Genomic DNA, 24,129 nt, shown 5'->3' with positions numbered 1-24,129 from the left:
TACTACTATAAAAGCTCACTCTTAGAAGGGTCAGTGGTGAAGCATTGTCTGGTATAGTTTGACTGTCTGTTGTTATCATGATACATTCCCTCATCAATATGAGACTGAACACTCAATTTTGTCCATATTGTACTGATTTTACAATTAGACTTCCAGGAATGAATGGAAGTGGCAACATCCATCAGTACAAATCATTTTATCACAAACCTTTTAAACACTTAATTTTATATAAGATGATAAAAACTTAAAGTTGCACGCTTGGCATTTTTGGACTTTTCCCTCTGTATATTGCGGAGTTGCATCTTTCTTGCAGCTTATTTTTGATGCTGCATTTTTTTCCTTCCCCCCCCCCCCCCCCCCCCGCAGTGTTGAAAGCAAATCAGTTTCAGCCAGTGTTGGTATTGATCTGGATAGAAGGAAAAACTACCGCAGTATTCTAACTGCAGCTCAGCAAGCATTAGTTGTTGCACTTTTTTTTTTTTTTTTTTTTTTTTTTTTTTTTTTTCCCATAAACAGAATTTTGTTTTCAAATCATCACCATTGTATTTTAAGTCTTTTTGTCCCCATTTAACTTTTTTAAATGTGTTTTTTGGTAGTTTTTTTTTGTGTGTGGGGGTTTTTTTTTTTTTTTTTTTTTTTTTTTTTTTTTTTTGTAATCTTAAACGGCCTCATTTAAAACGGAGGTCTGCCATCACATGTTGGGACTGAAACTCTACTCTTTAACTTTGAGTATTTGCTGGTAAATGTTGTCTCAGATGGTGTATCTTATTCAATACATACTTTTTATTACTGAAATGTATTGTTGGATTTTTTATTTTTATTTTTTATTTTTTCCCCTTGGGGGGGGTTCTATTAATGTGATTGGTGTTTCTCACATTAGGATTAAAAGATGCAAAGTGTATTTGACTTGTAAGTCTGTCATCCATTTAAAACACTTTGTATTTAGACAATGCAGTAAAATTAGAATAGTATTGCAACTTCTTCCACAATTTCCTTTAAACTGAACTTTATCTTTGCTATAAGGTTACTAAAGATCAAAAACACGACAAGTCTCTGCAATTTAGTATTTCCTGCTGCACTTGGGATCGTTGTCTTGTTACATGCCTCAGTTTTTGCCATGCTTTAGCTGTCAGACAGAGATGGCCTTACGTTGAACTCTAGAGTACTTTGGGATATTTGGGTTATATTTTAGTTCCAGGGCCCTATTTCAGGAGGCCGGTTTAGAAAACTCAGAGTGAAAAACGATACTCAGGGTTGAGTAACCCCGAACTGTCCAACTCGGAATATTCGGTTTCAGAAAGGCTGATAACAAGTAGTTCAATCAACGCGGAGTTGCTTTAACCCCAAGTGAAGCGCGCGGACGAGGATACATAAAGCCCTGATAAGCGGAGCACAGAGTAAGCGAGTCACCATGGAGACGGAGGGAAAGAAGGCGCGGTCAATGTATTTTACAGCGCTTGAGGCCGAAATTCTGATGGCAGCATATGCCGATAACATGCAAATTTTGCGGAAAAAAAGTAACACAGCCTCAGCTGCAAAAGAAAGGGAGCATGCATGGCAAAACATAGCCGACAGAGTCAATGCGTGAGTGTTAATATAAACATTGATCTAGGGATTACCACCCATTTAACACGTTATTTTATCATATGTTATTTTATTTGTTATTGTATACATTTTATGTTGTGATGTGATGTGAGCGCAGGTGCAACCCAACAGGCCCCAAACGTGCCTGGCAGCAAGTAAAAATGAAATATAAAAATATAGTCCAAACAGGTAAGGTGTAATTGTATTATGAGCCATAGTGCTTGGTCTGTTTGTCCGATGTAAATCAATTGCAGTTAGAGGCTACATTAATATTCTTTCTGTAAGCACTTATTGAAATTATCTGAGCACATTACAAGTACATATTTGCTTACTCTGTATGCTCAAATGTGACCCCGTTATAGCCAACAGAAAAAAAGCGGAGGCCCAAAAAACAGGTGGGGGTCCTCCACCACCACCACCACTCACAGAGGCTGAGCAGTTGGCCCTCAGCCAAAACAGTGGGCGCCCTGTGGCCGAAGGCATCTCTGCGGGGACATCCTGAGTCAATAACCCCGCAAGACACAAGTGCCTACATAGGGGGTAAATTCAAAATAATACATGATGTGCATACATCCTTTCTTCACAGTCACCTTTGCAGTGCTACTCATTCATTTGATAAACTCTTTACCATAATGGATTATTTTGTAGTGAAGTTATTTTCCTACTGATTTTGCCTTCCCTCAGTCTTGGTTGTCTTTGAGAGCATAATGACAATGAAGTGTAAGCTGATTGGTATGTTTGTTAATTGCCATTTGGTCCCTTGTAAGTTATAAGTGTCCTGTATAAACCTCATATTCTATCAGTTGATGGTGGTGGTGTACTGCATCTGGTGCAGCCTCCTGTTGAGCCAGACCAACATGCAGTTGTGAGTAATACTCCACAGATTATATGAGTTCACAGTAGAACAGCAATGTTGTTTATTTCTTTACTACAGGAAAATAATGGAGAAACATTGACAGCTGTTACAGAGGAGGAAGCAACAGAGACACTTTATGAGGTTTACATCTTTTAATACTTTGTGTACAGGAAATACAGGTGACCAATAAAGCCAGTTGAACAAAAAATCTGTTTATTCGTCTTTCAACATGTTGAGGTGATGGGTCAAAAGAAATGATTGTGACATATCGTTAGCTTCATAGCATAATTGCCTAAGTCATTTGACTAAGTCAATGACTTAGGCACTTATGCTATGAAGCTAACGATATGGTGTCTCTGACTGCGCTTCCATCTTGTATGTCCGTGGGAGGGTCAGGATGTTCATGGTTTGGATCACTGCTGATGTTTGGTTCAGAAGGACAGTGTTCTCCTCTAATTGTGGCAATGTTGTGAAGAATCACACATGCCACAATAATGTCACATGCCCTTTCTGGGGTGACCCTGAGTCTTTGCAGGCACTGGAACCGGGCCTTAAGCATTCCGATAGTCATTTCAATTCTGGCTCTTGTCCTGCAATTAGCCAGATTATATCGCTGCTGTGGGCCCGGGTCAGGGTAAGGGGTAAGCAAATAGGGTAAACATGGATACCCCCTATCACCAAGCAAGTAGCCAGTGAACTCTCCTAAGACAGAAGGATACACTTCAGTTCAAATGTCCCTGAAGCAATTGGTCTTTATATATTTTAAAGTATTCTCAACTCACCATGTCCAAATTTTGTGCTCAGTGTACATTCACGGAATATTTGTGAGTCATGGACAGAGCCTGGCCACTTGGCTTCCACATTTGTGATAATGTTGGCAGCATCACATATGATCTTCACAGTGCAGAGAACACAAATTAGCATCCATTACTATAATGAAATAATTTGTTAGTTTGAAATGCTACAGGGAACTATGTACCTGTACATTAATGCTGTGGAAAGACTTCCTGTTCACATAGTCTCCTCCATTTATTGAAGGAGCAATGATTGGAATGTGAGTACCATCTATACAGCCAATCACGCCTGGGAACCCTGGAAATAAATGTAAAATTTAAGTAGTAGTTCAAGTATCACCACATCATGAATTAAGTTTTGGTCATCCTGCTACCTGCAATTTTGTGGCATCCCTCTTTGATAAATCTTGTGGGTCTATGACCGGGGAACACCACAGACGAGTACAGGAGACGTTTCAGTGCAACTGTAACATTCCTGACTGCCCGACAGACGGTAGCCTTGGAAACGTGCTCAGCGTCACCAATATTATACAGAAAGCTCCCGTTTGCAAAAAACGAAGTGCAATACAAATAATATGTACAGAACTGAGAGAATGTCCGCGATGTGTCACATGCGTAATATATGGCCTGAGGATGTTATCCAAATAACTTATAGATTGTGCTGTGAAACGGTAACGTTCGCACAGAAAATCATCAGGAAATGATAAAATGTCCAAACGCGCTCTGATCACTCTCTCCCGGCGGAGAGCTCTGCGGAGAATTTGGGCTTCACGATCTACTGGCTCTTCAAGGACGGGGCACGCCATGTCTGACACTTCCTACTGTCAGGTTTCCGACAAAGGGGCGGAGACAGTCAGGGTTAGCTGTAGTAAACCTGCTAGGGGGCAGGTTAGCTTCACGGCGTGTGTCGTCATAGTGACTCACTGAGGCTTCATCTGAACTCGCTTTGTGAAACCGAAAACCCAGAGTTTTCGTTAACTCAGGGTATACTTACTCAGTTTTTCCACTAAACCGGCTTCCTGAAATAGGGCCCAGGGGCCCGTTCTTCGTACGTCGCTTACTACATCCAAGATCAAATGACACATCCAAGATCAAATCATCGCGCTAACCGTGAGCTCGCTAATCCGGTTCCCCGAACACACCTGCTGTTGACGATTACTACAGCTGGACGCAGGAATGTGACATCACTGGGTGTCGTAAAAGGGGCTACGCATCGATAGTAGAAACATTGATCGGCAACCCGCTGATTGGTCGGCGAAAATGTCGAAGGGGCGTGCTCGGTATTTTCCGGCAGCAGAGCAAGAACTCATGAGTGAGGGATTACAGGAGTTTCAGAGTTTAATTAAAACGCAAGAGAACACTGCAAAGGCTGCAAAAGCAAGGAGAGAGGGCTGGCAGAAAGTTGCTGACAAATCAAACTCGTAGGTAATTTAATAATAATAATAATAATGGATTGGATTTATATAGCGCTTTCCAAGGCACCCAAAGCGCTTTACGATACCACTATTCATTCACTCCCACATTCACACACTGGTGGAGGCAGCTACGGTTGTAGCCAGGCTGCCATATCGCGCCATCGGCCCCTCTGGCCAACACCAGTAGGCGGTAGGGTAGATCTATCATATGACACTATATTGTCCAATATCATATGGCATTATATTATATTATAATATGTTATATTATATCCCCTTTCACATTAGAGCCACAACAGGACCCACAAGAACATGGGAACAAGTAAAAGTGGAATACAGGAGTATTCTACAGAATGGTAATATTTATCTCTTAGATTGCTTTGCGTCTCTTGGCAAGGTAATACTGGCCTGTAATACTCTGTTAGTTTGTTCATAACAGCAACCAAGAAAAGGGCAGAGGAAAAAAAGACAGGTGGTGGTCCTGCATCCCCTCGTCAACAAGTTGGTTAAGTAAATAATACCCTCACGGGAATATCGATATCTCTCTATGAGCACACTGTCGCGCTGAGCTAAAGGATCCTGTCTATCCCGCAATATACGCTGAATTCTGAGGACTCTCCTTATCAATCTTGCACCTTCCGCAATGGGTTGGTCGCGTATACGGACAGGACATGGCTGCGACAGGCTTCCCAAATCCACCTTCGCTTTTATAGCCGTGGTCTCTCATCTTGATTACACGAAGTAATTTACAATTACTACTCTGAAATATGAATTACATCTGTAATAATCACATACATGTAATAGAATGTTAATAGTTCATTTCCCTTTTTTAGGAAATGACCTGTATGTATCTGTGTGACATCAATAAAAGGATCAAGTGCTGCATTATCTTTAGTTACATTGATAATATTTATTTATGGTGAAACAGTGGAAAAATATCGCTGTTGCTTTCGTATAAATGAAGCGGACATACCTGCGTGGCCGCGATCTAATCCTGTTTACATAAAGTAAACCTGCTCCCGAGCAGGTTTACGCTTACGGCTCTGTTGCTATGACAGCAAGTCCCGGATGAGCTTCGGGGAACCGACTGATCCAGGATCACGCGAAATCGTCAACAATCTAATCCGGCTAACCTACTTAGCGAGGTACGAAGAACGGGCCCCAGGTGTCCAAATGTGGTAGGCTTTGTTTTCTGAAAACTTGTCTTGAATGTTTTCCTGTTGCGTATCTTTCATTACAGAATGATACACACTTGAACTTGTTTGGAAATGAACCGCGGTAAAGTGAGCCGTCATTTGTGAGCCGCGGTCAAGCCAGCCGCCTCCTATCCGCCGCATAAATTTCCTTGCGCTTTTACACCAGTCTTTACGGTAGCGCCTTTTCGCTTTATGTGCCGATTGAAAGACTATACCCGCGCGCGCACAAATTACAATGTAGCAGCCCGATACAGTCAATACAATTATGGAAATGTCAGAAATTCATTAAAAATCATCCTGAGTAGTTGAGGTCCAACTTTCAACACATCCCCCCTCTGGGACACCTACTGTACCTGTGTGCCAGGTTTCACCCAGATTTACTGTAGAATTCCTCAGAAATTAAAGGGTACTTGTATTCAATGCAATACAGCCAATGCACTACAATTGTGTCAATTTTCAAAAATTCATTAAAAATCATCCTGAGTAGTTGATGTCCAACTTTCAACACATCCCCCCTCTGGGACACCTACTGTACCTGTGTGCCAAGTTTCATCCAGATTTACTGTAGATTTCCTCAGAAATTAATGGAAACATTTATTCAATCTAATACAGCCAATACACTACAATTGTGTCAATTTTCAAAAATTCATTAAAAATCATCCTGAGTAGTTGATGTCCAACTTTCAACACATCCCCCCTCTGGGACACCTACTGTACCTGTGTGCCAAGTTTCATCCAGATTTACTGTAGATTTCCTCAGAAATTAATGGAAACATTTATTCAATCTAATACAGCCAATACACTACAATTGTGTCAATTTTCAAAAATTCATTAAAAATCATCCTGAGTAGTTGATGTCCAACTTTCAACAGATTCCTTCTCTGGGACACCTACTGTACCTGTGTGCCAGGTTTCAGCCAGATTTACTGTAGAATTCCTCAGAAATTAAAGGGTACTTGTATTCAATCTAATACAGCCAATACACTATAATTATGTCAATTTTCAAAAATTCATTAAAAATCATCCTGAGTAGTTGATGTCCAACTTTCAACACATCCCCCCTCTGGGACACCTACTGTACCTGTGTGCCAAGTTTCAGCCAGATTCACTGTAAAATTACTCAGAAATTAATGGACATTTATATGCAATTCAATACAGCCAATACACTACAATTATGGAAATTTCAGAAATTCATTAAAAATCATCCTGAGTAGTTGAGGTCCAACTTTCAACACATCCCTCCTCCGGGAAACCTGCTGTACGTCTGGGCCAAGTTTCAGCCAGATTTACTGTAATATTCTTCAGAAATTGCAGGGAACTTATGTTCAGTGCAAGAAAGGCTGAAAGACGACCACCACTGAACAAGACACACAAGCTGAAACGTCAAGACTGGGCCAAGAAATATCTCAAGACTGGTTTTTCTAAGGTTTTATGGACTGATGAAATGAGAGTGAGTCTTGATGGGCCAGATGGATGGGCCCGTGGCTGGATTGGTAAAGGGCAGATAGCTCCAGTCTGACTCAGACGCCAGCAAGGTGGAGGTGGAGTACTGGTTTGGGCTGGTATCATTAAAGATGAGCTTGTGGGGCCTTTTCGGGTTGAGGATGGAGTCAAGCTCAACTCCCAGTCCTACTGCCAGTTTCTCGAAGACACCTTCTTCAAGCAGTGGTACAGGAAGAAGTCTGCATCCTTCAAGAAAAACATGATTTTCATGCAGGACAATGCTCCATCACACGCGTCCAAGTACTCCACAGCGTGGCTGGCAAGAAAGGGTATAAAAGAAGAAAAACTAATGACATGGCCACCTTGTTCACCTGATCTGAACCCCATTGAGAACCTGTGGTCCATCATCAAATGTGAGATTTACAAGGAGGGAAAACAGTACACCTCTCTGAACAGTGTCTGGGAGGCTGTGGTTGCTGCTGCACGCAATGTTGATGGTGAACAGATCAAAACACTGACAGAATCCATGGATGGCAGGCTTTTGAGTGTCCTTGCAAAGAAAGGTGGCTATATTGGTCGCTGATTTGTTGTTGTTTTGTTTTTGAATGTCGGCGAGGATTCCGCACGGCACTCCCCTCCATTCACCTCGCGAATCTCCGCTCTCTTCCAAACAAAGTCGACGAATTACTGCTCTTAAACCGGACTAACAAGGACTTTGCACGCTCTGCTGCCCTCTGCTTCACTGAAACCTGGCTCAGTGAGCGAGTCCCAGACGCTGTCTTAAATCTGCCGGGCTTCCAACTTCACCGGGCGGACCGCGAAACAGAGCTCTCAGGGAAAACAAAGGGTGGTGGAGTCTGCTTCTACATTAATGAAGGTTGGTGTACTGATGTCACAGTGTTACAGAAACACTGCAGCCCACACTTGGAAAGTTTTCTCATCAACTGTAAACCTTTTTATTCACCGCGGGAGTTTTCTTCCTTCATGCTGGTCGGAGTTTACATCCCTCCACAGGCCAACGCGAACAACGCACTGTGCGAGCTGGCTGACCAGATTACTACCCTGGAGAGGAAATTCCCGGATTCCTTTACAATTATTCTTGGGGATTTTAACAGAGCAAACCTAAACCACGAACTCCCTAAATACAGACAGCATATAGTCTGCCCCACCAGGGACAACATCATACTGGATCACTGCTACACCACTCTAAAAGATGCCTATCGCTCTGTGCCCCGGGCAGCTTTGGGACATTCTGATCACTGCATGGTCCATCTTATTCCAGTTTATAGGCAAAAACTCAAACGTGCCAAGCCTGTAGTCAAAACTGTGAAGAAGTGGACTAACACAGCAAAGCAGGAACTGCAGGACTGTTTCGACTGCACTGATTGGACTGTTTTTGAAGCTGCATCTGAGAACCTAGATGAGCTCACGGACACTGTGACATCATACATCAGTTTCTGTGAAGACGTGTGTGTGCCAACAAAGACCTTTTGCACATACAACAACAATAAACCATGGTTCACTCCTAAACTCCAACATCTTCGCAAGGCCAAGGAGGACGCCTACAGAAGTGGTGACAGGGTCCTGTACAAGCAAGCCAGGAACACACTGACCAAGGAGATCAAAGCAGCTAAAAGGATCTACTCCCAGAAGCTGGAAGAACGGCTCTCAGCCAACGACCCTGCATCAGTGTGGAGGGGCCTGCAGGAAATCACCAGCTACAGACGCCCCCCACCCACTATTGAAGCAAACAAAGACCTGGCCAACGAGTTAAACACTTTCTACTGCAGGTTTGAGACGGACAGACTCCCACGCCCCACCCTCCCCTTCCCAGGGACATTGCTTCAGACATTGACCCCCAACACACCTTCCACCTCTCCCCCCTTCACCCTGCCCCTCCCCAATCAAGACTCAACGACCACCCCCACCCTCCCCAATCCAGACTCAACGACCACCACCACCCTCTCCATCCCAGACTCAACGACCTACACCACACCTCTCACCCCCCTTTCCTCCTCCCTGAAACTAAGAATACACACTCAGGATGTGAGCCGACTATTCCAGAAACAGAAGCCCAGGACAGCCCCCGGACCAGATGGCGTCTCACCCTCCTGCCTCAAAAGCTGTGCTGAACAGCTGGCTCCCATCTTTACTCGCATCTTCAACAGATCCCTGGAGCTGTGTGAAGTTCCCTCCTGCTTCAAACGCTCCACCATCATCCCTGTTCCCAAGAAACCCACCATCACAGGACTGGATGACTACAGACCTGTCGCCTTGACGTCTGTGGTCATGAAATCCTTCGAACGACTGGTGTTAGCCCATCTGAAAGACATTACAGGCCACCAGCTGGACCCTCTGCAGTTTGCCTACCGGGCAAACAGGTCAGTGGATGATGCAGTGAACATGGGGCTGCATTACATCCTGCAACACCTTGACCGCCCGGGAACTTATGCCAGGGTCCTGTTTGTGGACTTTAGTTCGGCTTTTAACACCATTGTGCCTGAACTTCTTTCCTCCAAACTCTCCCAGCTCAGCGTGTCACCAGCTACCTGTCAGTGGATCACCAGCTTCCTGACAGACAGAAAGCAACAAGTGAAGCTGGGGGAGATCACCTCTGAAACCCGGTCCCTCAGTATTGGTGCCCCTCAAGGATGTGTCCTCTCACCACTACTGTTCTCCCTCTACACTAACGACTGCACCTCCAATAACTCTGCTGTCAAACTCCTAAAGTTTGCAGATGACACCACTGTCATTGGCCTCATTCAAGATGGTGATGAGTCTGCATACCGGCAGGAAGTTGAGCGGCTGGTACTCTGGTGCAGTCAGCACAATCTGGAGCTGAACACTCTTAAGACTGTAGAGATGACAGTGGACTTCAGGAGACATCCCTCAACTCTGCTCCCCCTCACCATATCAGACAGCCCTGTGTCGACTGTGAAGATCTTCAAGTTCCTGGGTACAACCATCTCCCAGGACCTGAAGTGGGAGACCAACATCAACTCCATCCTCAAAAAGACCCAGCAGAGGATGTACTTCCTGAGACAACTGGGGAAGTACAGTCTTCCACAGGAGCTGCTGATCCAGTTCTACACTGCGGTCATTGAGTCTGTCCTGTGCTCCTCCATCACAGTCTGGTATGGAGCAGCCACTAAACAGGACAGGAGCAGACTGCAGCGGACTGTACGGGCAGCAGAAAGGATCATGAGCGCCCCCCTGCCCTCCATCCAGGATCTGTACCTCTCAAGAACCAGGAAACGGGCAGGGAAAATCATCGCAGACCCCTCACACCCTGCACACAGACTTTTTGATCTGCTGCCCTCTGGCAGACGGTACAGAAGCCTGCAGACCAGGACCACCCGACACAGGAACAGCTTCTTTCCCCTCGCCATCTCCCTTCTTAACAGTTGACCTGTCACACTGCTCCCACTGCCAGACTGCAACTGCACCTTATGTACATTTTGTAGTATTCATTCCACCTCATTCATTTCTGTATTTTATGTATATAAGTTTAGATTCGTTATTTATAGTTGGTTTACATAGCTTTGTGTATGTATGTGTAATGTGTATATATAGACACTTGTGTGTGTGTGTGTGTGTGTGTGTGTGTGTGTGTGTGTGTGTGTGTGTGATTTACATTGCTGTGCTTGAGAGCCACCATCTACCAGAACCAAATTCCCTGTATGTGTCTGCACATATACTTGGCCAATAAACACGATTCTGATTCTGATTCTGATTCTGAGATGTATATTTGTGAATGTGGAGATGTTATATTGGTTTCACTGGTAAAAATAAATAATTGAAATGGGTATATATTTGTTTTTTGTTAAGTTGCCTAATAATTATGCACAGTAATAGTCACCTGCACACACAGATATCCCCCTAAAATAACTAAAACTAAAAACAAACTAAAAACTACTTCCAAAAACATTCAGCTTTGATATTAATGAGTTTTTTGGGTTCATTGAGAACATGGTTGTTGTTCAATAATAAAATTATTCCTCAAAAATACAACTTGCCTAATAATTCTGCACTCCCTGTAGGTCTGTTGACAGAGCTCTGTACAGGTCTGCTCGAGCTGACCTGAAAAGGGGTCCCACCTGTCCAGCAACAACACATGGCATGGAATAATAGACATCATAAACCACAGAGGCAGAACTGTGAAAACAGAAAACCTGAGTGTGCAGCTAGCAGAGGACATAAACAGCTTCTTTGCCCGCTTTGAAACACCACAACAGCAGCATTCATCTGCCTCAGCCCTGCTCCCATCCTCATCCTCACCTGGTTCCTGCACCGCTCCATTCACTGTAACGGAGCACGATGTCAGATGAGTGTTCCTAGCAGTGAACCCCAGGAAGGCGTCCAGACGGAATACGTGGTAAAGTGCTAAGACCATGTGCCCACCAGCTCACCCTCATCTCCACCAGAATCTTCAACCTCTCACTGGATGAAGCAGCCATCCCATCCTGTCTAAAATCAGCCACAATCATCCCAGTACCAAAGAAGTCTCCCATCACCAGCCTGAACTATTATTGCCCTGTGGCCCTCACACCGGTAATCATGAAATGCTTTGAGAGACTAGTCCTTCAGCACACCAAGGATTACCTCCCCCCAGAATTCGACACCCACCAGTTTGCATACCGTGCAAACAGATTCACAGAAGATGCCATCACCCTCCACTCGGTGCTGAGTCACCTAGAACAGCGGCAGAGCTACGCCAGAATGCTCTTTGTGGACTACAGCTCACCCTTCCACCACTCGCCCATTGAGAGCCTACTAACTTACTGCATCACAGTATGGTACAGCAGCTGCACTAAGGCGGATAGAGCCACCCTCCCAGCATGTTTGCAATGAGTAGGAGATGCTCTGTATCTCACTGTACAACTGTATAGTGACAAAGGTATTGGGTTCTTTTCTAAAAATTGCTATAAACAGAGGAACCCAAACTGATGAAAAGTGGCGAATATTTTTTTTCAAATGACTATTTTTAGTGGATTTTTGATATAGAAGCAGAATGACAGAATGTTAAAAGAAGTTACTTTTAGTCATTCTAAGCTGGGCATTGCGTTCTCTGGCTGTTCAAAGCCATGGAACTTTAGACTTTCCAAGCAAATAATGATGGCCATACTGATGTTCTTTTCAGTACATTTTACTTTATGTTCATTTTCATTTTTATGATGTTTCTATTTTTACATAATTCCTCCCACATAGCAAAATTGGTATGGCCTGGATCTGTCCCACACAATGTGCTTACACATGGCCTGCGTACCGCAAAGAATGACGGCCCTATGGTGGCCCAGATCTGGTTTACCAGAGGTGGCCCACACATGAGCCCCAGTGTTTTCTGGCATTTTCAACTCCTCACTGCAGGCATGTCATGTGCCTGCCTGCTTCAAGTCCTCCACCATAATCCCTGTCCCCAAGAAACCTAGGATCACTGGACTAAATGACTACAGACCCGTGGCTCTGACATCTGTGGTCATGAAGTCCTTTGAGCGCCTAGTTCTCTCCCACCTCAGGACCCTCACGGCCCCCCTCCTGGACCCCCTGCAGTTTGCATATCGAGCCAACAGGTCTGTAGACGACGCCATCAACATGGCCCTACACTTCATCCTGCAGCATCTGGACTCCCCAGGAACCTACGCCAGGATCCTGTTTGTGGACTTCAGCTCTGCCTTCAACACCATCCTTCCAGACCATCTCCAAGGCAAGCTTTCCCAGATGAATGTGCCTGATCCCATCTGCCGGTGGATCACTGACTTCCTGACGGACAGGAAGCAGCATGTGAGGCTGGGAAAGAATGTCTCGGACTCCCGGACCATCAGCACCGGCTCCCCTCAGGGCTGTGTTCTCTCTCCTCTGCTCTTCTCCCTGTACACCAACTGCTGCACCTCCACCCACCAGTCTGTCAAGCTAATCAAGTTTGCAGATGACACCACCGTTATTGGACTCATCTCGGACGGTGACGAGTCTGCCTACAGGAGGGAGGTTGAACGTCTGGTGTCCTGGTGCAGCCACAACAACCTGGTGCTGAATGCCCAGAAGACAGTGGAGATTATTGTGGACTTCAGGAAGCACACAGCCCCCACTCCCCCCCATCATCCTGACTGACACCCCCATCACCTCTGTGGACTCATTCCGCTTCCTGGGTACCACCATCACCCAGGACCTGAAGTGGGAGCCCACCATCACCTCCGTCATCAAGAAAGCCCAGCAGAGGATGTACTTCCTGAGGCAGCTGAAGAAATTCAACCTGCCAACACGGACAATGATGCAGTTCTACACTGCAATCATTGAGTCCATCCTCACCTCCTCCATCACCGTGTGGTACGCTGGAGCCACTATCAGGGACAAACAGAGACTGCAGCGTGTTGTGCGCTCTGCTGAGAAGGTGATTGGCTGCAGACTCCCATCTTTGCAGGACCTGTACACCTCCAGGACATTGCGGCGTGCAGCTCGGATCTCAGCTGACCCTTCTCACCCTGGACACAGTCTGTTTGACCTGCTCCCCTCAGGCAGGAGGCTCCGGTCCATTCGCACCAGAACCTCTCGCCATAAGAACAGTTTCTCCCCCTCTGCTGTTGGACACATGAACAATAACCATATGACTGTCCCCGCCACTAACACATGACCCTACGCTGTGTTCACTGTATCATTCCATGTTTGGCACTGATCACCACCTGCACTCATGTATATATCTTTCAACGTAGCACTCTTAATTCTTACTCTCATGTATATATCTCATGTATATCGCATGCACATATCTTTCCACGTAGCACTTTTAATTCTTATCCCTACTTTTATTTTTTCCATGTCTATTTAAGTGTTATTTATGACACCATGTTTGCACTGAAGCACCGCAGCAATTTCCTAATGTTGTAAACCTGCTCAACATTTGGCAATAAACCCCATTCTGATTCTGATTCTGATTCTGATTCTGATGAGCCAGCACAAGGCCAGTTGCAGACACACTGCTGGCCCTGTGCTGGCCCAGAACAGTTTCAGCTCTGGCCCCAGATGTCAGCCTAATGTGTACCTTAGCCATGTAAGCCATGTAATAACAACATGTGCTGGAACATAATAGTGCAAAAGTAACATGACGAAACTCTGTTCAGACAGTGAATGGACTGATTCTTATACAGCACTTTTTTACTCACCCATATTACTCAAAGTGCTCTATACAACATGTCACATTCACCCAATCAGGCCAAATGTGGCATGCCATCACATAAACAGTGCCATCTTACCATGCCAGAAGTCAGCCAGCAGTGCCGGCTTGACACCAGATCCAGGCAAGACCCGTCTGCTATGTGGGATGACTTGTTCTTTTGGCATTTTAGTTGTGGATTATGTTTGGACTGTGTCTCTTGCCCTTTCAGTATTGTTTCCTTGTGCTTCTAAGTGTCCCTTTGTTTCTTTTTAGGTTATGTAGTATGGGTTAGAGATATTTTGTATGTTGTTTTTGTTTAATAAATCCGCCTTTTGGATTATTCCCTGATGTGCCTGAGTTCTGTTATTTAGTGTCACTTTGAAAGGACACACATCCAGCATTGACATATAATTGTTCTTTCAATTTTTGATAAAGATTACAGTGAATTGAGATGTAACTTGGCCCACAGGTACAGTAGGACGCCCAGAGTAAGAAAGTGTTGAAAGTTGGACCTCAACTATTATGGATGATTTTTAATGAATTTTTGAAATTTCCATAATTGTAGTGTATTGGCTGTATTGAATTGCATATAAATGTCCTTTAATTTCTGAGGAATTTTACAGTGAATCTGGATGAAACCTGGCACACAGGTACAGTAGGTGTCCCTGAGGAGGAATGTGTTGAAAGTTGGACATCAACTACTCAGGATGATTTTTAATGAATTTTTGAAAATTGACATAATTCTATTGTATTGACTGTATTGAATTGAATATAAGTTTCCTTTAATTTCTGAGGAATTCTACAGTAAATCTGGATGAAACTTGGCACACAGGTACAGTAGGTGTCCCAGAGGAGGGATGTGTTGAAAGTTGGACATCAACTACTCAGGATGATTTTTAAGGAATTTTTGAAAATTGACACAATTGTAGTGCATTGGCTGTATTAGATTGAATAAATGTTTCCATTAATTTCTGAGGAATTCTACAGTAAATCTGGATGAAACCTGGCACACAGGTACAGTAGGTGTCCCAGAGAAGGAATCTGTTGAAAGTTGGACATCAACTACTCAGGATGATTTTTAAGGAATTTTTGAAAATTGACATAATTAAATTGCATTGGCTGACTGCATTGGATACAAGTACCCTTTAATTTCTGAGGAATTCTACAGTAAATCTGGCTGAAACTTGGCACACAGGTACAGTAGGTGTCCTAGAGAAGGGATGTGTTGAAAGTTGGACATCAACTACTCAGGATGATTTTTAATGAATTTTTGAAAATTGACATAATTCTATTGTATTGACTGTATTGAATTGAATATAAGTTTCCTTTAATTTCTGAGGAATTCTACAGTAAATCTGGATGAAACTTGGCACACAGGTACAGTAGGTGTCCCAGAGAAGGGATGTGTTGAAAGTTGGACATCAACTACTCAGGATGATTTTTAATGAATTTTTGAAAATTGACACATTTGTAGTGCATTGGCTGTATTAGATTGAATAAATATTTCCATTAATTTCTGAGGAATTCTACAGTAAATCTGGATGAAACTTGGCACACAGGTACAGTAGGTGTCCTAGAGGAGGGATGTGTTGAAAGTTGGACATCAACTACTCAGGATGACTTTTAATGAATTTTTGAAAATTGACATAATTCTATTGTACTGACTGTATTAGATTGAATAAATGTTTCCATTAATTTCTGAGGAATTCTACAGTAAATCTGGATGAAACTTGGCACACAGGTACAGTAGGTGTCCCAGAGGGGGGATGTGTTGAAAGTTGGACATCAACTACTCAGGATGATTTTTCATGAATTTTTGAAAATTGACATAATTAAATTGTATTGGCTGACTGCATTGGATACAAGTACCCTTTAATTTCTGAGGAAATCTACAGTAAATCTGGATGAAACTTGGCACACAGGTACAGTAGGTGTCCTAGAGGAGGGATGTGTTGAAAGTTGTACATCAACTACTCAGGATGATTTTTAATGAATTTTTGAAAATTGACACAATTGTAGTGTATTGGCTGTATTAGATTGAATAAATGTTTCCATTAATTTCTGAGGAATTCTACAGTAAATCTGGATGAAACTTGGCACACAGGTACAGTAGGTGTCCCAGAGGGGGGATGTGTTGAAAGTTGGACATCAACTACTCAGGATGATTTTTAATGAATTTCTGAAAATTGACATAATTCTATTGTATTGACTGTATTGAATTGAATATAAGTTTCCTTTAATTTCTGAGGAATTCTACAGTAAATCTGGATGAAAATTGGCACACAGGTACAGTAGGTGTCCCAGAGGAGGGATGTGTTGAAAGTTGGACCTCAACTATTCAGGATGACTTTTAATGAATTTTTGAAATAAACATAATTGTAGTGCATTGACTGTATTGCACTGAATATGAGTTTACTGTGATTTCTGAGTAGGCTAATATTACAGTAAATCTGGGTAAAAACTGGCCCAGAGGTAAAGTAGGTGTCCGAGAAGAGGATTGTGTTGAAAGCTTGGCATCAACTTTTAAGAATGATTTTTAATGAATTTTTGAATATGCAACCAGACTGTCACGATGGCTGTATTGAGCTGTTCCATTGTAATTTGTGTGCGCGCGTGCGTGTGACTGTTCACGCGCGTGCGTGTGTGCGCGAGTCTAGGCTTTCAATCAGGATATAAAGCGAAAAGGCGCTACCGTAAAGACTGGTGTAAAAGCGCAAGGAAATTTATGCGGCGGATAGGAGGCGGCTGGCTTGACCGCGGCTCACAAATGACGGCTCACTTTACCGCAGTGGAAATGACCTAACAGACTCTCCAGACTTTTAAAACTTTTGTATGACCCCTTAATTCCTATGAAAGCATTAAGTGTGTACTTGTGTTTTCCCCATGCTGTTCCTGCGGTTGGGTGGAAGGCCATTTTGTAGTTTATCTGAGGTTTTACTTTTAAGACTTACACTTTTTAAATTTAAAGGTCATTTTTGTTTACCATGACTGTATCGTTTTCATCAGCTTTCATTTACGCTGAGTTATTACATCCAGCTGATAAAAATGCTAATAGCTTTGGTTCATTCTACTAACAAAACAGGCTGCTTGCCATTTTCATCCTTCCGTTCCCTAATCTTGAAATTGGGTGTGGTATTGCTAATTTCATTCTGCAAGAACATTTAAGGAAGAGGTGAGAAGGCTGTTCTTATTGTGTCCTCCTTTCTTTGATGATGACTCTTACTTGTTCTTGACTTAAAATAATTTGGGTTTCATGACGGCCATACAAATGTGTTTAGGTTGACAATCACATGCATACTTGAAGTAATACTTCAGAGAACCATTGCTGATTAAAGTTTTCTTCTGGCAGGGTTTTATTCAGATTAAGCTGATATTATTATGATTATTATTTTCTTTATTTATTTATTTTAAAGGTTAGAGGTTAATATTTATTCACTCTAGCCAATCTTTTTTAAATAGCTTTACCAGGAGATAGTTTTAATCTAACCTTATATTTAAGAATCTATTTATACACTGCACCACTGAATGCCTGGTGTGTAGCAAACACTTGTTATACACCAGCAGAGACTGATTCATCAAATGCTTAAAAGTTATTGGCTGCTGGGGTGTCTTGCAAGAAACTGGAAAGGCCGGGCTGTTATGACTCATTTGATTTATACAAAGGTCTCTTGAGAGGCTTCGTGTCAGTGTATTGTAAATGTGTTTTATAAAGTATTAAGTAACATTTTTCTGTGCAAAAAAAAGCCGTGAGAATATGATTCTCATGTCTTAAGTCCCAGTGATGTCGAGTTCTTTTAACATTATTGCAAATGCCAAGCCAGTAGAAGCCAAGAAGCAGGCAAGTGACATTGTATCTTATTTGACAATAGAACAATAGAAAAAGAGGACATCAGGAAAAAAAAAACAACTGGCATAGTAGGCATGAAGAGAGATGCTGATATCTAATCTGGCCAAGAAACAAAGGAAAACAACTGAAAATTCACTGTAAAAATGAGTCTACTGTATAATACATAAACTAAAGTTTAGTTATACAAAGCAGGCAATTTGCAGTAGTTTAGTCATTCTTTAATTTACAATCATACCTTCCCCGTGATACATGAACGGACTGATTACTTGTAAATGGCCTCTTGTAGTACACAGTTGTATACACAAAAGTTGATGTCATTTTATTAATACTGTGTGCTTCAGTTTTCCCCCCACATGTCTTTTGACAGTTAAAAGCAACAACAAAAAGAATAAATACAGTCTAGTGAGAAGGGAAGTTTAGCTCAATCTGTCAGTTTTCCAATAAATAGGAAATGCAGATGGAAAATCAGAATGAGTCAGTACTGGGGGACAGACAGTATTTCTAAAACACAGGTGAGAGATGATTTTGTGTCACTGCATATTAGCTGGTGTTTTTGTAAGAGCCACACGCACAAAAAAACAAAAACCTCTAAACATTGAACTACAGAGCAAATGAATACAAATCCTGGAAAATCCACGATAAAAGTGCTTGTCAGCTACAACAGGAATATGATTGTAATATACAGTACACGTTCTGATTATGTCAAAATGAACTATACATAGAGGCATATATTACTCTTGCAAACTATATAACTCTCATTATTTGTATTCTGTGCAATGTTCAACAGCAACTTACAACAATAGGTTTTGGCAGAAGGAAACGTCACTGTTTGACCGGGAAGAGTCAAAAACAGAAAACAGCTTTGAGTGCTACAAGTTACAATGGTATAGCTAAGTTTGGCAAAGAGGAGGAGAAGGTTCAAACCGACCAATTAGAAAAATAATTTGTCAAACAAATTATGTAGAAAAGAAATTTGTAAATAAATAAATTCTTTTGCAAAAAGGAAAAAAAAAGAATACAGCAAATAATATGTACTTATTACAACTTTGTTCCACTGATGTTTCATTCATTCAGTTAACTACTTGGCGTGACCTTGTTTCTGTTTAAGTGCTGGAATATGTAGGCTATATAGACACCAAATCCATATATATATGTATAAATATATACATACGTGTAAATGTGCATATGCACAACTACAGTGAATTGTAGGTATGAATATACGAAAGTGCAAGGACTAGTTACTATTATTTTGTTTTGCTAGTAGGGCTCCGACTTTAGGGTGAAGGGGAGCTGGTTCAGATATTTAGCCTTTTTTTTTTAACTACTGTGCTTTTTGATGCTTGTCTTTGGATCCCAAAATGAAACAACTTGCATATACGTAAACTCATCTTATGGCTAAATAGAAATAAAAAAAAAAAAAACAATGATAAGAATAATTTTAATTGTGCAGTGATCATGTCAGACTGATAAGGTGCAGAATGAGAATGATAAGCAGTTCCTTTTAAAACAACACATTCCTGAAGTTTCTGCAGAGTTCGCTGATGAATATTGTAAGGCAGTGACAAGAAGATCATTTTCAGAGCACACGAACATGCAACGTTGTTCAAGGAAAGACCTGAGCATTTTTTTTACTCATAAAGCATCATGTTCCTTTCAGGAAACAGGGAATCTTCATTGCGTTGCCTTGTTTGCTGGATACTGAGTGTTGCCCATCTGCATTGCCAAAACAATTTAAGACTGACAGGCTGTGAAGATACACTTGGGGAATAGAGCTAAAAGGCCTTTGAGCCAGGGGTTAATTTCCTGTTCATTTTTTCCTGTCGATAGTTGGTTAGTTTTAGGCTCTAAGCCAATCAGAGTAAACTATTATGCTTATACCTAATCTATGTCATTCATACACACACACACACACAAACTTTTTTTTTACTGTGACATTGATACTAATCACAAATTTAGCCAAGTGTTTGTGCAAATAATTCCCATGCGCTAATAGCTCAGGCTTCTAGCTGCCTAAAGCACTCTGTTTCCCTCAATAACTTGACATTTCAAGTTATTAAGCTGAAATTTTTAGGTACCAAAATTGAATTATTGATTTTCAGGCACGCAGCTCTGTGAGAAGCGCAACACTGCCCATCTGCTGATAAAGCCCATCTCAAACCTCAAACTAAAACAGCTTGTTTCAGACAGAATCATGCAAAGCTACTCTAGTAGAGTCCGAGAATAAAAACATGAGGTGGAGAGAAGCATTATAGCTCAGCTTTATGGAAAGTTAAAGTTAGACAAACCAAGAATGACAAAATATAGACATGCCTAATTGATTGTTTAGGTGTTTTTGATATATGCATGTCTGTCTATGGACCTATTTAGCCATGTAACAGCAACGCGACTGTACAAGATGTAGTCATCTAACTTTGCAGGTGTATAGTTGAGCAGAGGCTGTCTCACATTCTTTAAAAAAAAAAAAACGCAAGTATTTGAAAGTCTCTATATGAGATATGTTTACCTGCTTGATTGTTTTTAAAAATAGAAGTAATCCAAGAACTCACTGCCGTTTCAGTAATTATGGTTTCTGTTCTTGCAGTAGTCAGTAGTTTTTGTGAGATCTAGCCAATTTTGTCTTTGAAAACATTAAAATTGCATGTTTTGGAAGTTCGTTCTTAATATCATTTCTGGACATTAAATCCTTGAAGTATTTACAGACAAAATGAACAGGAAATTAATTTGTGGACATGGAGCCTCTGGGAAGTGTGCAGGCATGTTGCAACTTTTTCTCTGCAAGAAATATGTGACATTGCTTTTTAAAGCAGGAGTTGGTGGTGGCGGCGACATCTTCCCCTCAGTCTACTGCAGATATCTGTAAACTTTAAAGCAATGATTGCCAGAGTCTGCAACAGCCACGTGTCCATCTGAGGTGAGCGCTAGGCCCTGGGGGCCGTACAGCGGGTCTGCCGAAGTGTTAATGTAGGATAAGAAGGACCCTGTGCTGTCAAACACCTGATGCAGAAAAAAAGGTCAGAATTTTCAGCAATTCTGTCACAACAAAACACAGCAACGGCGTTAAAATTACATCTACACGTAAACTGCAAGCTGCCTCACCTGTATTCTGCTGTTACCCCAGTCAGCTACAATGATGTTTCCATTGGCATCCACAGCCACGCCAGTGGGAGCGTTGAATTGGCCGTTCCCTTCGCCATGAGAGCCGAACTTGAACAGGAACTCCCCATCAGCGCTGTACACCTGAGGCAAAAAGCCAGAAAAGTTCGGTCAGCATCTTCATGTGCACGGCCTCCCTTTAAAATCACAGCTAAGGTGGCAAACTCAGACATAGGTCGTCTTTTTTTCTTACCTTCACAGAGTGATTGTGAAAATCGGTCACGATAATTTCATTCTTGTTGTTCACGGCAACAAAATGCGGGCCTGGATGAGGAGACAGAAGCAGGTTATGTTGGTAGTTAAAGCAGAGACTGTTTCCTGTTGTTTATGCATTGGCTTCACTGTTAGTAGGCTGACTAAATGTAGTTTTCATCTATAGTTTGTCTAAAGCTGCAATTATAAAATAGGAAACCCTTCTGATTGGATGCGAGTAGTATGTTGTGCTTCTTTTCATGCAACATTTCAAGTCAATACTGAAAGTTAAATTATATGGAGAGGCTCAAGGCCTAAATCATTGTTATGCATGCACTGCCCAATCACAGAATATTTATATTGTCTTAGTCATACTGTCAGTGCTTACACTGATGGTTGGGTTACTCGTCCAGTTAACTTATCATTAAAAGCAGACCTCGAAACTGATTATATTAAAATACCACAGAATGAGTTATTGGAAACAGTAAAATTCATTCACACCGATCTCTCTTTTCATAGCCGTTTTTCACCCAAAGCACAATACACACAACAAACTTATCTTAAAAAAGAATAATTATGATTCATGTAATTATTACAATGGCATGTAATCTCATCTCTGATCATTGCTGCACAGGCACAGCTTCATCCTGCAGGTTTTTTTTTTAAACAATCAGAGATCTCAGGAGGTCAGACACATGATCACGGATTTGGGTTAGACAGAGGGCACTGCACTGTGGGATTAAGGTTGCAGCAAGGCCACACTTAGTACTTACTGAAAACTGAGCCAGATTTATTTATGTTTGGGCCAAGTTTTTCTGAGTTGGAAAACAGAAGGAAGAACAGAAAGAAAGAAAGAAAGGAAGGAAAAAAAATAGCTAGTCAGAGATAAAGACATCCAAAGAAGAAAAAGCTCAGGGAGGTGCAGGGGGGTGCTGCTGCCCGGCTAATGCAGTAATACCGTGGGAGTTACGGGCACACAGCCAGTGTTGTCTTTAATATTCTTCATGCTGTTTGCTGCCCAGAGCTGACGCTTTAAACTGCGCCTACATTAGTAATGGTGCTCACAATGAGGGTTTTTAGTTGCTAATACTAAACAATGATAAAAAACACATTGCAAACACTTTCAAAATCCTGATTTACTGTCTACTAAAACAATCCTGTTACTTACACTCAAAAAATATTTATGCATAAAATGAAGTAATCTGATTACATGTACATTTTCCATGTAACTACAGTGTACAACATTACATTTAATGGAATATGGTCAAATGAAATTTACTTGAATGTTACACATTGAGTTTATACCAACCATATTTCCCTTAATGATTAATTATTTTAATAAATTAACCTTTGATTTTTATGCATTTCACTGTTGTGCAGTCAGATATTTACCTTTGCTATTTTCCTTTAAAGAAGTATAAAAAATGTTATCCTAAATAATGGAAGTGTGTTTTTATTTCTTTCAGTATATTTTAACTCACTTTAATTATTTTGCCAAATATTCAAAATTTCATAACAGATGTTTGCTTGTCTCCTCCCCGGCAGTGGCTGCCTCCTTCTCACCTGCAAACTGTCTGTCAGAAGTCCCTCTGCCTCCAAACTTGGTCACAAGTTTCCCATTGGATTGAAAGATGAAGACGCAGCAAGCCTTGTTGTCCACAGTGATGATGTGTCCGTTCTTATCCACAGCCACACCCTTGGGACCCATGAGCCGTCCTGCACCGATCTTATTCTGTGATGCAGAGAGACAAAAAAGTAGTTTAGTACTTTTTCAAGCTGAAGGTAAATGGTGAGGCAGAAAAACACCAAAAGACTATTTTTTAATAGATTTCACATATGAACAACCCTTAAATGAGGCATTTAGTGCTGTTCAGCCTGCACAGAGATCTTACCTTAAACTTCCCATCAGGAGAGAAGATGCTGACCCACCGATTGTCATAGTCGGCCACCACAATGTCACCGTTCATGTCAACAGTGACACCCGTTGGTCTTTGCAGCTGCCCTGGAGACCGACCTCTGACCCCAAAGCGCATTTTGAATTGGCCATCATTGGAGAAAACCTGCAATTGGGTCCATCAAAGCAAACAGTTTTAGAGTGTACGGCAGAGTACACTCGTCTGAATATCCACTTCTGTGCAATCACTGTGAAACACGTGGCTACACTACCTCACCTGTATGCACTGGTTGTTGCTGTCAGCCACCACCACTCTGCCATTACTAGAGGCTGAGATCCCCTGGAGATTTGTGAACTCGCCTTTCTCTCTACCCCGAGAACCTGACAGAAAAAAAAAGGCAAATACTCAAGAAATGTGTCATTTACCATTTTCACATTAGTCTCCAGTCTTATACACTGTGCACTCATGCCGATCGTTTACCAAACTATGACATACGTTTTGTTGGATTCATTTCCTGTCTCCCAGGCTTGGGAAAGTTTGTTTAAAGCGGCAAAAGAGTTCAAAAGTAAATTACAGAAACTTGCTTGAATTAAATAATATGAAGAAGTTG

At 41.9% G+C, this 24,129-nt stretch overlaps 1 protein-coding gene across 6 annotated transcripts in view; it reads right to left on the bottom strand.

Moving 5' to 3' along the window:
• Nucleotides 1-18,481: 18,481 nt before the first annotated feature.
• trim3b (tripartite motif containing 3b) overlaps nt 18,482-24,129 on the bottom strand; it is a 33,280-nt gene continuing 27,632 nt past the window's right edge. For 4 of the 6 annotated variants that reach the window (XM_085289170.1, XM_085289167.1, XM_085289171.1 and 1 more), the window contains 7 exons: nt 23,796-23,899; nt 23,517-23,684; nt 23,188-23,356; nt 22,398-22,439; nt 21,626-21,696; nt 21,376-21,516; nt 18,482-21,273 (listed from right to left, as the gene is read on the bottom strand). In XM_085289170.1, coding sequence (XP_085145296.1) covers nt 21,121-21,273; nt 21,376-21,516; nt 21,626-21,696; nt 22,398-22,439; nt 23,188-23,356; nt 23,517-23,684; nt 23,796-23,899 — 848 coding nt within the window. In that variant the 3' untranslated portion in view covers nt 18,482-21,120. The other 2 variants (XM_085289172.1, XM_085289173.1) reach the window with 2 other exon arrangements.

This window comes from Mchenga conophoros, linkage group LG10 (assembly GCF_057382185.1).
Source record: "Mchenga conophoros isolate Kocher_MC1m ecotype Shallow Benthic linkage group LG10, M_conophoros_male_GT1.1, whole genome shotgun sequence".
Lineage (NCBI taxonomy): Eukaryota > Metazoa > Chordata > Actinopteri > Cichliformes > Cichlidae > Mchenga > Mchenga conophoros.
Note: the sequence above shows the minus strand (reverse complement) of the source record. Positions and strands in the feature narration are given on the sequence as shown.